The sequence below is a fragment of the Oncorhynchus keta genome, chromosome 24, assembly GCF_023373465.1.
Source record: "Oncorhynchus keta strain PuntledgeMale-10-30-2019 chromosome 24, Oket_V2, whole genome shotgun sequence".
Classification (NCBI taxonomy): domain Eukaryota; kingdom Metazoa; phylum Chordata; class Actinopteri; order Salmoniformes; family Salmonidae; genus Oncorhynchus; species Oncorhynchus keta.
The window spans coordinates 43,663,925-43,679,310 of NC_068444.1; the positions used below are offsets into that span (position 1 = coordinate 43,663,925).

The window sequence follows — 15,386 nt, forward strand, 5'->3', positions numbered from 1 at the left end:
ACATCAAATTGATCAGAAGCACAGTGTAGACATTGTTAATGTTGTAAATGGCTATTGTAGCTGGAAACGACTGATTTTTAAAGATGTAATCCGGAGGCAGCTATTCTCTTTTTGAGTCCCGACGCATAATATTTGCAATCAAACACCAGAATTTTCTCCGTTCAGTAGCTATCATACTCTGCTTCCACTGGGAGTTCCGTTGATTTCGAAACTCTGTCAACTTCTTTGTTGCAGTTCTTCGTGATATCTTTCAAAAAAGCAGTGTCAGAAAGGATTACCTACACATACTGAGCAGCTCATGTTATAGACAGAAGCGTGCTACATGGCAGACCAATCCGAAATCTTCTCTCGGCATTCCCAGCCCATCCATTATCTCAGCCAATCATGACTAGCAGGAAGGTTCCGGACTTTTTCCATGGCTAAACCAACTAACAATTTTATTCGTATTTACCACTGACATTCAAGGTTTTTATTAAGGCACGTGAAAGTTAAAATGTTCTAGAAGGCATTTCTGCACAATGATAAATACATGTTTACTTTCAAACACCTTTCCTGTGAAGTAGTGATGTGCAACATATGCCTAGTCTCCTGAAACAAGTCACAAATGGTTGTTTCAGTTTGAATGGATTAGGTAAGTCCCGGCACACTGTTCCTAACCCTGGCAATCATTATGAATGCAGGTTGCGGGTGAATAACATGTTTGGTTGTTGGATAGCCTAACTCTAGTGGGATTCCAATATGAATAACACATCACTTTGCAAGCCAGCATAATGTCCCTTGCAGGTAGGTTTGCCAAATTCTTTCACATTTTCCAGAAATCCTTTTTTTGGAAGATTCCTGGAAATCCTTCAACCAGGATTTTAAAAATATATTTATAACTAGGATTTAAAATATATATACTGTATATATAAAATACCCTACTTGCAGGCCTAATGTGGCCTGCAAACCTTGAGTTTCAGGCCACTGTATTAGGGTAAAGCTAGGCCCCCCAAAAAGGCCTTATGATACAGTAAATGAAATGTATTGTCATAAAGAGTTATAATTATAATGATAACATTTGCATAGGATGAAAAGACCAACACAGGAGATGAGAAGCAGGTACAGGAAGTGAAGGATTAATAACTGACGGACATGAAACAGAACAGGAACAGTGTCTGGACGGGAACACATAACAATTCATGCGGACACAGGGAACACCACCGAGGAACAGACAGGGGCAATCAACCACGTGAAGGAGTCCAATGAGAGCTACTGCGCGTAATGATGACAGGTGCGTGTATATGTAGTGGAGGGGGAGCAGGGGCAGGCGTGACATAGGAACTCACTTGGTGAATGCCACAGGACCGAAAATGGACACATTCAACAACCATGTTTATGTCACTTAACAAATACAGTCGTGGGTGGGAACTCAAAGTCAAGGCTCACTGAGAAATGATATTGGAGGCATGGTTTAGTGGGGGGCGTTACTCAATGTTGAAGCGGATACAACTCAAATCTGGAACCCCTACAGTGTCACAGTGACTCTATCAGTTTGAGTAATCAGTAATTGTACTCTGATATAGGAAAATTTCACCCCAAAACTACATTTTTGGTATTTAGTCCATTGTTATATAGTGCAAAAATGTTTTACATGTCAGCAGTCAAGTTGTATAACTTTCAAAATACAGCAGGTATGATGGGGGGGCGGATCTGTTGCATCCTACAGTGTGTGTGACGTTTGGCGTGTTGTGGCATTCTTTTATGTTTTTATTTTGTACACTTAGTTTACAAACAATCTGCCAACCATGGATTCACAGTGGTGGGGTGTTGGACTGATCTTGTTGATGATGTACATACCCGCTACAAACTGACGAAATGATGAAAACGCTGCTGGCAGCAGAATCCAATACAGCAGGGAGTTCCTACTACAATGCAACCCAAACACAAACGCCATGGATATCCCAATGGACCATCTAATCCCTGATTGTCTGTGATGGGATTACAAACTCAAACACAAACGCCATGGATATCCCAATGGACCATCTAATCCCTGATTGTCTGTGAGGGGATTACAAACTCAAACACAAACGCCATGGATATCCCAATGGACCATCTAATCCCTGATTGTCTGTGAGGGGATTACAAACTCAAACACAAACGCCATGGATATCCCAATGGACCATCTAATCCCTGATTGTCTGTGAGGGGATTACAAACTCAAACACAAACGCCATGGATATCCCAATGGACCATCTAATCCCTGATTGTCTGTGAGGGGATTACAAACCCAAACACAAACGCCATGGATATCCCAATGATCCATCTAATCCCTGATTGTCTGTGAGGGGATTACAAACCCAAACACAAACGCCATGGATATCCCAATGGACCATCTAATCCCTGATTGTCTGTGAGGGGATTACAAACTCAAACACAAACGCCATGGATATCCCAATGGACCATCTAATCCCCGATTGTCTGTGAGGGGATTACAAACCCAAACACAAACGCCATGGATATCCCAATGGACCATCTAATCCCCGATTGTCTGTGAGGGGATTACAAACCCAAACACAAACGCCATGGATATCCCAATGATCCATCTAATCCCTGATTGTCTGTGATGGGATTACAAACACAAACACACGTGGAAAACGTGGGGGAATCAGACAAAGACATTTAAGAACAAACTTCCCTTACCCAACACCTTGCTGAGTAATGCCAGGTCACTGAGGGGGGAAAGTGGATGAGCTTTCAGCGAATCTGCGCTTCCTACACAAGTATTGTGAGGCCTGTTTGCTGGCATTTACTGAGACTTGGCTGGATGACAGAGTCCCGGACAGAGAAGTAGAGCCGGCCGGCTTCAGTCTTCGCTCACAATCCAGCCCTACATTCTGGCACAGAGACTAATTCGGGAATTCGCCTTAGATGGGGGACTGGTTTTGTGGCTGTTGGACTTCCTGAGCCAACGGTCACAGCGAGTCAAAATAGGTCCCCACGTGTCGGACATACACAATACCAACACAGGCTCCCCTCAGGGATCTGTTTTGTCCCCACTCCAGTACATCTTGTACACTAATAGTTGTACTAGTTCCCATCCTGACAGACACCTCGTTAAGTTCGCTGATGACACTGCCTTGACTTCAGGAAGCGTACAACACCTACCTCTGCAACATCTATCAGAGGTCAGAATATAGAGATTGTAGAGGAATACAAATACCTGGGTGTCCTCTTGGACAATAAGCTTCAGTGGAGTAAATGTACAGACCTGATCTACAAAAAGAGCCAACAGAGACTTTACTTTCTCAAAGAGCTGGGATCTTTTAATGTAGACTGTACTATACTGACTCTGTTTTACAAATCTTTCATTGAGAGTATTTTAACTTTTTGTATTGTTTGTTGGTTTGGCAATGCCACTGTCAGCCAGAGAAACATGCTGAGAAGGATTATTACCACAGCAAGCAAGGTACTTGGAGTCAAACAGACAGGCCTGGAAGAGATCTTTAAGGTTCAGGGCCCTCCGTAAGGCTCACAAAATAATTTAAGACCCAAGCCACCCCCTGTACCTGGACTTTGAATTACTCCCCTCTGGGCGCAGGTATAGGGCATCCCTCAGCAGGAAAAACAGACAGACTAGACAGTCATTTGTGCCAGGTGTGATATCCCTCCTGAATAGCTCGGGCTAATGTTCCTATCGACTCAGTAAGGCCAGCAGGTTAGTCTTTCTTTTAAAAAATATTTTATTGCACCGTCTAATAAAACTGCTACCAAATTTCCCCATGGGGACAATAAAGTAAGTAAGTAATGATACATTTTGCATCATATAATTCAAAACGCATCATACTGGCTGTATTTCTGTTTTTCTCAAATGTGTTGAGTAATGATAGCACATTGGGTTTTACAGTGAGTTTCTAGTAGTTGAACTATTACATTGCAAGCTCGCAAGTAGCCTATATAGCCTAGTATTTTGTGCAAATGGTGGATGTGATGACACGCTTATTCGTAAGAAAAAAAACATAACATAATAACAAAACGCAGTAAGTTGATTTCACTGTTTATGGAACTATTCCTGGACAATCCTAGCTTTGTGGCATGGGGGAGCATTATCCCGCTGAAAAATATACATTTGCAGATTGATACACTGCTGCCATGAAGGGAGGCACCTGATTGGAAATGATGTTCAAATATCCTGTGGCATTCAAACGTGGCTCCACTTATATCAAGGAGCCCAATGCAATGTTGACACGTGGCATGATGGATGCATGTACACATCATGTGATTTTCTTCATACCTTAGTCCTCTCATCACTGTGAAACAGCAGAAACTATGATTCATCAGACAAGACATGTTTTTCTCATTCTCCAGTGTCCAGTGTTTTTCTTACTTAGACAACTGCAACCACAGTTTCTTGTTTTTTTTTGCTGAAAGAAGTGCCATACCACATTCGTGTCAACATACGACGAGTTGAGAATTATTTTATGGGTCTTTGGGCACCGATGTTGTACTGGACTGTCAGTTGACTAACTGTAGCCCGTCTGCTGCTCTGCACAATTCGTGTCAGGCTACTTTGTCCTCTTTCATCAATGACCCATTTTTGACCATTGGCAATGAAGTTGTCTAGATGTCCTTTGGGTGGTGGACCATTCTTGATACACACGGGAAAATGTTGAGCTTTAAAAACCCAGCAGCGTTGCAGTTCTTGACACACTCAAACTGGTGCGCCTGGCACCTTTTAACACACCCCATTCAAAGGCACCTAAAAATGTTGTCTTGCCCATTCACCCAAACTCAATCGATGTGACAAGGCTTGAAAGTACTTCTTTTATCTGTCTCCTCTTCCTCTGAACAAGTGACATCAACAAGGGATCATAGCTTTCACCTGGATTCACCTGGTCAGTCTATGTCATGGAAAGAGCAGGTGTTCCTAATGTTTTGTATACGCAGTGTATGTACAGTATCAGTCAAAAGTTTGGACACACCTACTCATTCAAGGGTTTTTCTTTATTTGTACTATTTTCTACGTTGTAGAATAATAGTGAAGACATCAAAACCATGAAATGACACATATGGAATCATGTAGTAATCGAAAAAGTGTTAAACAAATCAAAATATATTTAAAATGTGAGATTCTTCAAAGTAGCCACCCTTTGCCTTGATGACAGCTTTGCACACTTGTCATTCTCTCAACTAGCTTCATGAGGTAGTCACCTGGGAATTTCAGTTAACAGGCGTGCTTTGTTAAAAGTTCATTTGTGGAATGTCTTTCCTACTTAACTTGTTATGGCTGCAATCCCGATATCGGGATCGATATGACAACTACCAGTGAAAATAGAGGGCGCCAAATTCAAACCACAGAAATCTCATAATTACAATTTTTAAAACATACATTTGTCTTATATCATTTTGAAGCTATTCTCCTTGTTAATCCCACCAAAGTGTCCAACTTCAAATAGGCTTTTCAGAGAAAGCACTACATTATGTTAGGTCTCCACCAAACCATAATAAGCACAGCCATTTTCCAGCAAAATATAGCATTCACAAAAACCACAAATAAAGATAAAATCAATCACTAACCTTGAATTATCTTCATCAGATGACACTCATAGGACTTCATGTTACACAATACATGCATGTTTTTTTTGATAAAGTTCATATTTATATAGAAAAAATCGGAGTTTACATTTGCGTGTTAGATTCACTAGGGGATGATAGATCCATACCACGTTGGTGAGGCGGGTTGCAGGAGAGTATGCTGAAATTGAGGTTAAAAATATTACAAATATATACTAAATATATACAAAGGAAAATGCAGTCTGCCTGACTGCCACGCCATTGTGGAATTATATATATACAGTACCAGTCTGGACACCTACTAATTCCAGGGTTTTTCTTTATTTGTACTATTTTCTACCTTGTAGAATAATATTGAAGACATCACAACTATGGAATAACACATATGGAATCATGTAGCAACCAAAATATTGTTAAACTTCAAAATATACTTTATAATTGAGATTCTTCCAATAGCCATCATTTGCCTTGATGACACACGAAATCTCCAATTTCGACTCCAGACTAAAGGACAAATTTCCACCGGTCTAATGTCAATTGCTCATGTTTCTTGAACCAAGCAAGTCTCTTCTTATTGTTGGTGTCCTTTAGTAGTGGTTTCTTTGCAGAAATTCAACCATGAAGGCCTGATTCACATAGTCTCCTCTGAACACCTAATATTGAGATGTGTCTGTTACTCTGTAAAGCATTTATTTGGGCTGCAATTTCTGAGGCTGGTAACTCTGGGTCTTCCATTCCTGTGGCGGTCCTCATGAGAGACAGTTTCATTATAGCTCTTAATGGTTTTTGCGACTGCACTTGAAGAAACTGTAAAAGTTCTTGAAATGTTCCGTATTGACTGACCTTCCTTCATGTCTTAAAGTAATGATGGACTGTCCTCTCTCTTGGCTTATTTGAGCTATTCTAGGTCTTTTACCAAATAGGGCTATCTTCAGTATACCCCCTTCCTTGTCACAACACAACTGATTGGCTCAAACACATGAAGAAGGAAATACATTCCACAAATTAACTTTTAAGAAGGCACACCTCTTACTTGAAATGCATTCCAGGTGACTACCTCATCAAGCTGGTTGAGAGAATGCCAAGAGTTTGCAACGCTGTCCTACATGATTCCATATGTGTTATTTCATATGTTGATGTCTTCAATTTTATTCTACAATGTAGAAAATAGTACAAATAAAGAAAAACCCTTGAATGAGTAAGTATCCTAAAACTTTGATCTGTAGTGTACATATGGGATGAGTAATGCAAGATATATAAACATTATTAAAGTGGCATTATTAAAGTGACTAGTGATCCATTTATTAACTTCATTAGCACACTGGTTATTGTTCGGAAATTCAGATGACTGACGTGCCTGTTACTCAGGCTCTGAAGCTAGGATATGCATATAATTGGTAGCATTGGATAGAATACACTCAGTTTCTAAAACTGTTAAAATAATGTCTGTGAGTATAACTGAACTGATATGGCAGGCAAAAACCTGTGGAAAATCCATCCAGATTTTTTTTTTTGAGGTCACAGGCCATTTCAATGCTAGCCTATGGGTAATAAAAATACCTAGATTGCAGTTCCTATGGATTCCACTAGATGTCAACAGTCTTTCGAAAGGGTTTCAGGCTTGTTTTTTTGAAAAAATTTGAAGGTAGTTGTAGTTTTTCCAAGGTGCGCTCATTAGAAAAGTAGTCTTGTTGGCGCGTGAATGATGTTCTCCATCTTAAATTTGATCATTTAGATATTAGAGTACCTTAGGATTTTAAAAAAAACATTGTTTGACTCGTTTGGACAAACTTTACCGGTAACTTTTTAGATTTGTTTGTATGCATGTTGAACGAGTGGATTACTGAGATCATTGGCGGCAACTGACTTTTTTGGATATTAAGAAGGACTTTATCAAACAAAACGACCATTCATTGTGTAGCTGGGACCCTTGGGATTGCAAACAGAGGAATATCTTCAAGGGTAAGTGATTTATTTAATCGCTATTTCTGATTTTGTGACGCCTGTGTCCTCAGATAATCGCATGGTATGCTTTCACCATAAAGTATTTTTGAAATCTGACAACAAGAAGTTAAGCTTTTAAATGATGTATGACACTTGTATTTTCATGAATGTTAAATATTACGATTTTTGTATTTTGAATTTCACGCTCTGCAATTTCACCGGATGTTGTCATAGGTTTCCCGCTAGCGGTTCATGCACCCAAACAGGTTTTAAAGTGGCCAATGATTTCAAGTCTGTATGAAGGCAGAATCCTCTTTGTATTCGTTATTCGTGATGGCTGTTTAACAGTCTGATGGCTTTGAGATAGAAGCTGTTATTCAGTCTCTCGTCCCAGCATTAATGCACCTGTACTGACCTCGCCTTCTGGACGCAGCCCGACAGGATGCTCTCGGGCTGCAGCACCGCCTGGTACGGCAACTGCACCGCACACAACCGCAAAGCTCTCCAGAGGGTGGTGCGGTTTGCACAACGCATCACCGGTGGCAAACTACCTGCCCTCCAGGACACCTACAGCACCCGATGACACAGGAAGGCCAAAAAGTTCATCAATGACAACAACCTTCCTGAGCCACTGCCTGTTCACCCCGCTACCATCCGGAAGGCGAAGTCAGTACAGGTGCTAATAGGCTAGCGTATCCATTTATGTAGCAAGCTAAAAACACAGAGCCTAATATTAGCGAACTAGCTGCTTCGAGGATGTCATGTTTTTCAGTGGCTATACACAGCTAGAGATGCAGGTGTCACTTGGTTGGCTAGCAAGAACTTGAACAACTGTTATTGAGTTAGCATAACTCTAGCGTTCGCAAATTCACTCTGGCTATTTTCTATGATTTCAGAGCACTCTTGTCTGAGTGTGCCTGATGGTAGAATAACTGATTCATTTATGAATGCGCAACACCCACTGAATATGACCGGTGTCAGTAAATATATGTCAAAATAAACAGTTATAGTTAGTCACAAACATTCTAGGTAACATGTAAACAGCCTAGCTAACCAGCTCTTCTAGGGCAAGTTAAATGGTCAGACTGAGGTGTTCTCCCATTTGTGTCTAGAAGTAGCTAGCTAGCAAGATAGACTATTTTATCCAGTTAGCTTGGGTGTTTGGTTGCAGGCAAGATCAGATGGACGAGTAGGCTAATATTCCCCATAATTTATCAGTGCAATTTTGATGGCCAACTAGCTGAAAATGTTTGAGAGGGTTTGTCTAATGTTCCTTCATTAGATTTTATCTCATCTTGCTCTGCCTGGCATTAGTTGTTGATCTTGTTGTTGTTGATGTTGATGGGGGTCACCTTGGGGTCATGATAGGAGCTGCACCAAATGATTGATGTATTATAATAATTGATTATGTTTATGTTGTATTAATAGAAGGGAAGGGCTAAAATACCCTCCCCCACTGCATGTATAGGGTCCTGGACCATAGATTAGCAATATATGCATTATCAGTTTTAATACTGTTCCACAGTTCTAGTCTTTGCCTCTTATAGAAACGGTCTGAGCAGATGTGTGGGTTATCGCCGTCAAAACAGGGTGTCTGTGAAAAAGTACCTCAAGGCTAAAAGACATACATAGACACAGACCCCTGCAGGGGAGTAAATAGATAAGAAACAAGTCAGACATACCACTGTAAGCCACATGGGAATGGAAAATTACTGCTGAGCCCTTAGAAAACACTGGACTACTGTTTCCTCCTGCAAGTTTGTATATGCATGGGCTTGGTCTCATGGGTAGAAGGTATTGACGTAGGCAGTTACATCACTAGGGGTTGACCATATCAAAGCAACTTTTAACTTTTTTATTTTGCAGAACTTACTCTGAAACATACATTAATTGCATTAATAACGGTTTGATTGATTTACTTAAAGAAGATATTGTCTGATTGCTGATTTCACCAATAAGCCAATGATTGACAAGGAACAAGGAACCTACCCCAACATAACTGAGGGACAGAGAGACTACCCTGTCATGGTTGTTTGATCGATAGGACTGTAAAGTTCCAAAATGTAAGAGGAATCCCATGGTATTGACATATTTGCAGAAATCCATTCAGGTGTATTTTGTGGCTTTTGGCAAAAGTGTTCTAATGATATAAAGTCATGCTGTTGCAACTGCCTGTAAACACACAGTCCAGTTCAAAGTGAATGATGGTAGGCCTGTGTGGCAAATGGCTTGTTTTCATTAAGGCCTCCTGCGGCTCTGGTTGGCTATGGTGCAATGGGTTGCGACGACTCTGGTCCTGGACAAGACATCATTTTTTATTCTGTTTTATGTGCTGCAGTGTCTATTAATTGTCCAAACAAACAGCCGCTTTCCCACTTTCTATATTGCTATAGAATTTTCACAAATGCCTTAGTATACATAATTCCCAAATATTCTAAGAATTTATGAAAATGTGGGGGTATATGAACACATTTTGTTAAGATTTTATGTTGCTAAAATGCTGTCAGCTGTCAGGATATTTTTTTGCCAACCTAGGCCTAGTCTTCTAAGAGTCCTTAAAAAGACAAGAACATAGAGAAAAATTATATAAATAAAAATGCATAATAGAAAGTAAGTTTATTTACATTGTTTTGTCATACCATTGAAAAAGCAGTTGAGTACCATAGGAACAGGTGGAGGTGGAAAATTATGTTTTGACAATAGGAGAGGAGTACTGATTTCTTATTATGACTTCGTTTCTGCAAGATAATGGGTGCTCAAATCCTCCATCTCTCCAATCTCTACAGGAGAAAAGTTGACATTGACATTACTGATTATTTATGAAAAAATTCAACAGAGAAGTTACCCAATTTAAAACACACATTCAAGCCATAGACACTCTTTGAATGTACAACACCCAATTATTCAACAAGGAGAGAGGTCACCTTTCAGACGTAAGTAAGTAATGAAGTCCAGAAAAGCTTGAACGTAGGCGTCATCGATGACAGACTCTAGAACATGCAATGTCAATGTAAAAAATCACAACAGTAACATCAAATAGTAGCCCATGTTTGTCGATGTGGTAATATTATTAAGTTAATCTAATAGGAAATATTGTAAGCTGTAAGTTTACAAACACTTGGAAACGTGGGAGACTCACTGTATTCACTGTTTAGGAATGGTTTCACATCATCTTCCCAAACACTCCTTTTGCCCAGTAGGGGTCTATGTCTCACAGTCAGCGTTCGTTGTGCATCTGAGTAAGGAGAAAGACAGACATGGTCTGACCGGTTCAAACTGGTTTTCCTCTGCCCCGTTTCCATGGACCTGTTTGAACCTTCTCCTAGAAATATCCTGCACAACCATTAGCTCCACAGGAGAAGGTTTAGCCATCCCTTTATGAATATATATTGTTTCTTTATTCAGTCACAAGATAACAAGACAAAAGGACATACACACATCCTCTTCAACATACACGGACATACATCACTCACATACAACACCCACAAAGCCTATCAACATATTAATTGATCTACCATTATCCCACCCCACTATTGTTGGCCATCACTGATCTACAGCACAGTTTTCGTATTAAGCATTAGCATAGGTGGGTAAAAGGTTTCACCTGTGCTAATGCTTAATATGAAAACGATGCTGTTGGTCAGTGTATTATGTTCTAAGATGTACTTGGAGTACAGATGAGGGTAACTCACATGGCCCAAGGAGGTATCCTGCACTATTCAGTGTCCAACCTCTCTTTTCTGAACCCTAATACAAAAATGAATTAACACAATGATGGAATGTCAACAACATTCTGGATGTTGATTGGAGTTAAAATCTTTAAATTAATGAAATATCTTTAAGCAAACAAGCAACATCCGTAATCTACTTTAAATGATTTTAAATTGTGAAATTAAAGTTTTCACTCATGATCATGATGAATATATATTTTTATTTGAAACAAATGTGGGTGGCAAAATATAATTGAACTTTAGCAATAACTCCATAGATTTGCTCTTACCATTAATGAAATTCCACTGGATTCAGACAGTTGTCCAAAGAGGACAAGAAATGCACACAGAATGGTATTACGTCTTTGCATCTGTTGATAGAAAACACATCACATATTCTGTGTTTGTTAAGCAGGTCTCAATGTGACCATATCTTAATTAGTTTAAATATGCGCAGACAACATAACATCTGACCACATTATGCAAGATTTTACCTCTGAGTTTCCGAGATTAGTTTTAATACAATAATCCTGCACACAGGTATATGCTCCCTGGTGAAAAATTGCATTGTGGGAAAAAATCATTGTTCTAATAAATAAAGTCACTTGGGAACATACATCAGGATATGCAGGTTCATTCTGTTTGCGAATTGTTAGCTCAACCTGCCAAATATACTTTGAATGCTTCGAATGTGACCTTAAGTGTTTAACAAAACAACCATTTTCAATGACAAAATGTGTATTATTCATATGGTATTGGATATCAGCAACCTAAACATCTTAGCACATAACAAGTGTGTAAACTGTTGAGATATCCGTCAATAATTCACAGACATGGACATAATCAACAAACTGAATCCAACAGACAGAGGATAAAGACAGCTGACATCACATTTATATTAACCCTGGAATCATTTCAGCATGATAAATGATATGTGTAATTGTGTCAACTTCGTCCAGATTTGTGTTTGAGAGTAGCAACCAAGAATTGCAGTTGGATATTGCTCATACCTACAAAATACAAAACAAAATGTTCCATTTGTCCTAAATGCACAGAGATGAAACATTCATATCGCCTTACATAAAAATCCATCCAATTATATCAGAGAGTAAACAAATGTGCTTAGTCAAATGTTGTAACACTACTCATAGTGACAAAGACATTGGACCACAGATGAATGCATGACAATTGAAGACAAAGTACAAAACTGCAGAATGACCCTGGAAATGACTAAAAGCAATCCTCAGATAATCAACACATGTATAAACAAATGTGCATCCAAAATAGCATACCTTTTTTGTTGAAATTAATTTGATCAGTTCTCAGACGAAACGACAAATACAACCGACAGTGCTCTCTACTAGACTTATATGGTGATGATCAATAAGGTGTGTCAACACTTCCCATGAGAGCGTCGGTCTCACTTCATTTTTGAGTGTGTGATCGATGCGTGTTCGTCCAATGTCCCCCTGAGTAATGCCTTTTTTCCATAATTAACATGATTCATTGTAATTGGTGCTGCTGTTACTGAAACCGATAATGAGAGGACATGCGCAAAGTGATGAGGCAAAATGTACTCAAATAATATTTCACAGAGATCTATCTCACTTTTAGGTCACACGCAAATTCACTCAATAAAATGATCATGGCTACATCAATTTGGTAAACTATATCCAAATTAAAGTTAGTCAGTAAGATGAGGCCATCATCAATAATCGTTCATTTTTGACATCAAAATACATATAACACATTTTATTTAGCCTCTATTTGTGTCACGTCCTGACGATAGAAAGCCTTTTTATGTCTCTATTTGGTTTGGTCAGGGTGTGATTTGGGTGGGCATTCTATGTTCTGTTTTCTATGTTTTTGTGTATGTTTTGGCCGGGTATGGTTCTCAATCAGGGACAGCTGTCTATCGTTGTCTCTGATTGGGAATCATACTTAGGCAGCCTTTTCCCTTTTGTCATTGTGGGAAGTTGTCTTTGTTAGGGGTACTATAGCCCTTGTAAGCTTCACGGTCGTATTTGTTATTTCTTGTTTTGTTGGCGACATTCTAAATAAAAGAAAATGTATGCTCACCACTCTGCGCTTTGGTCTTCCTTGAACGACGGCCGTGACAGAACTTCCCACAAACAAAGGACCAAGCAGCGTGGCCAGGAGGAGCATGGATCCTGGGCCCAGGAGAAGAGAGAGTGGAGGACATCTTGGACATAGGAGCAGGTTACAAGACCCTGCCATGGAAACAGGCGGAAGTAACAAGGGAGGAATAACAACGATACCAGGAGTCACGGCAATGAAGCAGGCACGAGAGGCAGGGAACACTGGGAGATTGGCAGAGTCAGGTTATAGACCTGAGCCAACTCCCCGTGCTTACCGCGGGGAGAAGCGTGGTACTGGTCAGGCACTGTGTTATGCAGTGTGCATTCACAGCCCGATGCGCTACATCCTAGCTCCCCGCATCTCTTCGGCCCAGGATATCCTGTGCCGGCTCTACGCACTGTGTCTCCGGTGCGTCTGCACAACCCAGTGCGTCCTGTGCCAGCGCCCCGCATTTGCAGGGCGAAGATAACCATCCAGCCAGGACGGGTTGTGCAGGCTCTAAGCTCGAGACCTCCAGTGCGCCTCCACGGCCCAGTGTATCCAGTGCCTGCGCCAAGAAACAAGCCTCCTGTATGTCTCCCCAGCCTGGTGAGTCCTGTGCCTGCTCCCAGAACCAAGCCTCCTGTATGTCTCCCCAGCCTGGTGAGCCCTGTGGCAGCTCCATGCACCAGGCTGCCCATACGTCTCCTCACTCCAGTGATGATCCATGGCAAGAAGCCTCCAGCGATGATCCATGGCACGAAGCCTCCAGTGATGATCCATGGCAAGAAGCCTCCAGTGATGATCCATGGCATGAATCCTCCAGTGATGATCCATGGCATGAAGCCTTCAGTGATGATCCATGGCACGAAACCTCCAGTGATGATCCATGGCACGAAGCCTCCAGTGATGATCCATGGCACTAAACCTCCAGTGAGGAGTCATGGCACGAGGAATCCAACGACGGCCTCCAGTCCGGAGCCTCCAGCAATGGCCTCCAGTCCAGAGCCTCCAGCGAGGGTCCCCAGTCCGGGGATACAGACAGCGATCACAGAGAGGGACAACAAAGGCATAGACTCGTAAATATGTAAAATTGCTATTTTTTGTTCATGGTTGTTCATGTTCAAAGTATTAGCAATTTCTATGAGTGTAGTTATCAGCTTTGAGTTTCCCGCACTTGAGCTGTCTCCACCCGTTTCCTTTGTCTACGAAGCTGTCATATTGGTTTCGTCCACTAGGGACTTTTTATTTGTATCATCTACGCAGATGACAACATTCTGTATACATCTGTCCCTTCTTTGGATACTATGTTAACAAACCTCCAGACGAGCTTCAACGCCATACAACTCTCCTTCCATGGCCTCCAACTGCTCTTAAATGTTAGTCAAATGAAATGCATGCTCTTCAACCGATCGCTGCCCGCACCTGCCCACCCGACTAGCATCACTACTCTGGACGGTTCTGACTTATGTGTGGACAACTATAAATACATAGGTGTCTGGCTAGACTGTAAACTCTCCTTCCAGACTCACCTTAAGCATCTCCAATCCAAAGTTAAATCTAGAATTGGCTTCCTATTATGCAACACAGCCTCCTTCACTCATGCTGCCAAACTTACCCTTATAAAACTGACTATCCTACCAATCCTTGACTTTGGCGATGTCATTTACAAATTAGCCTCCAACACTCTACTCAGCAAATTGGATGCAGTCTATTACAGTGCCATTTGTTTTGTTACCAAAGCCCATATACTACCCACCACTGCGACCTGTATGCTCTCGTTGGCTGGTCCTCGCTTCATATTTGTCACCAAACCCACTGGCTCCAGGTCATCTATAAGTCTTTGCTAGGTATAGCTCTGCCTTATCTCAGCTCACTGGTCACCATAGCAACACCCACTCGTAACACGTGCTCCAGCAGGTATATTTCACTGGCCATCCCCAAAACCAACATCTCCTTTGGCCGACCTTTCCTTCCAGTTCTCTGCTGCCGCTTTCATAAGAGTGGGTGAGGTGGCGATGACGGGACTGGCTTCCTCTTTCACATCAAAACATACCTGCAGAAGAGAGACGGATGGATAGAGAGAGAGCATGATTAAGCCAA

General features: G+C 41.0%; 1 protein-coding gene across 1 annotated transcript; it reads right to left on the minus strand.

Annotated features, from left to right (window-relative positions):
• Positions 1–10,126: 10,126 nt before the first annotated feature.
• gall (galanin-like) lies at positions 10,127–12,554 on the minus strand. Its single transcript, XM_035800842.2, has 6 exons — positions 12,497–12,554; positions 11,495–11,575; positions 11,187–11,241; positions 10,634–10,729; positions 10,419–10,484; positions 10,127–10,274 (listed from the first exon to the last, which is right to left on the minus strand). Exons 2-6 carry the CDS (start codon positions 11,573–11,575, stop codon positions 10,219–10,221), a joined length of 354 nt encoding a protein of 117 aa, XP_035656735.1. The 5' UTR covers positions 12,497–12,554; the 3' UTR covers positions 10,127–10,218.
• Positions 12,555–15,386: the final 2,832 nt, after the last annotated feature.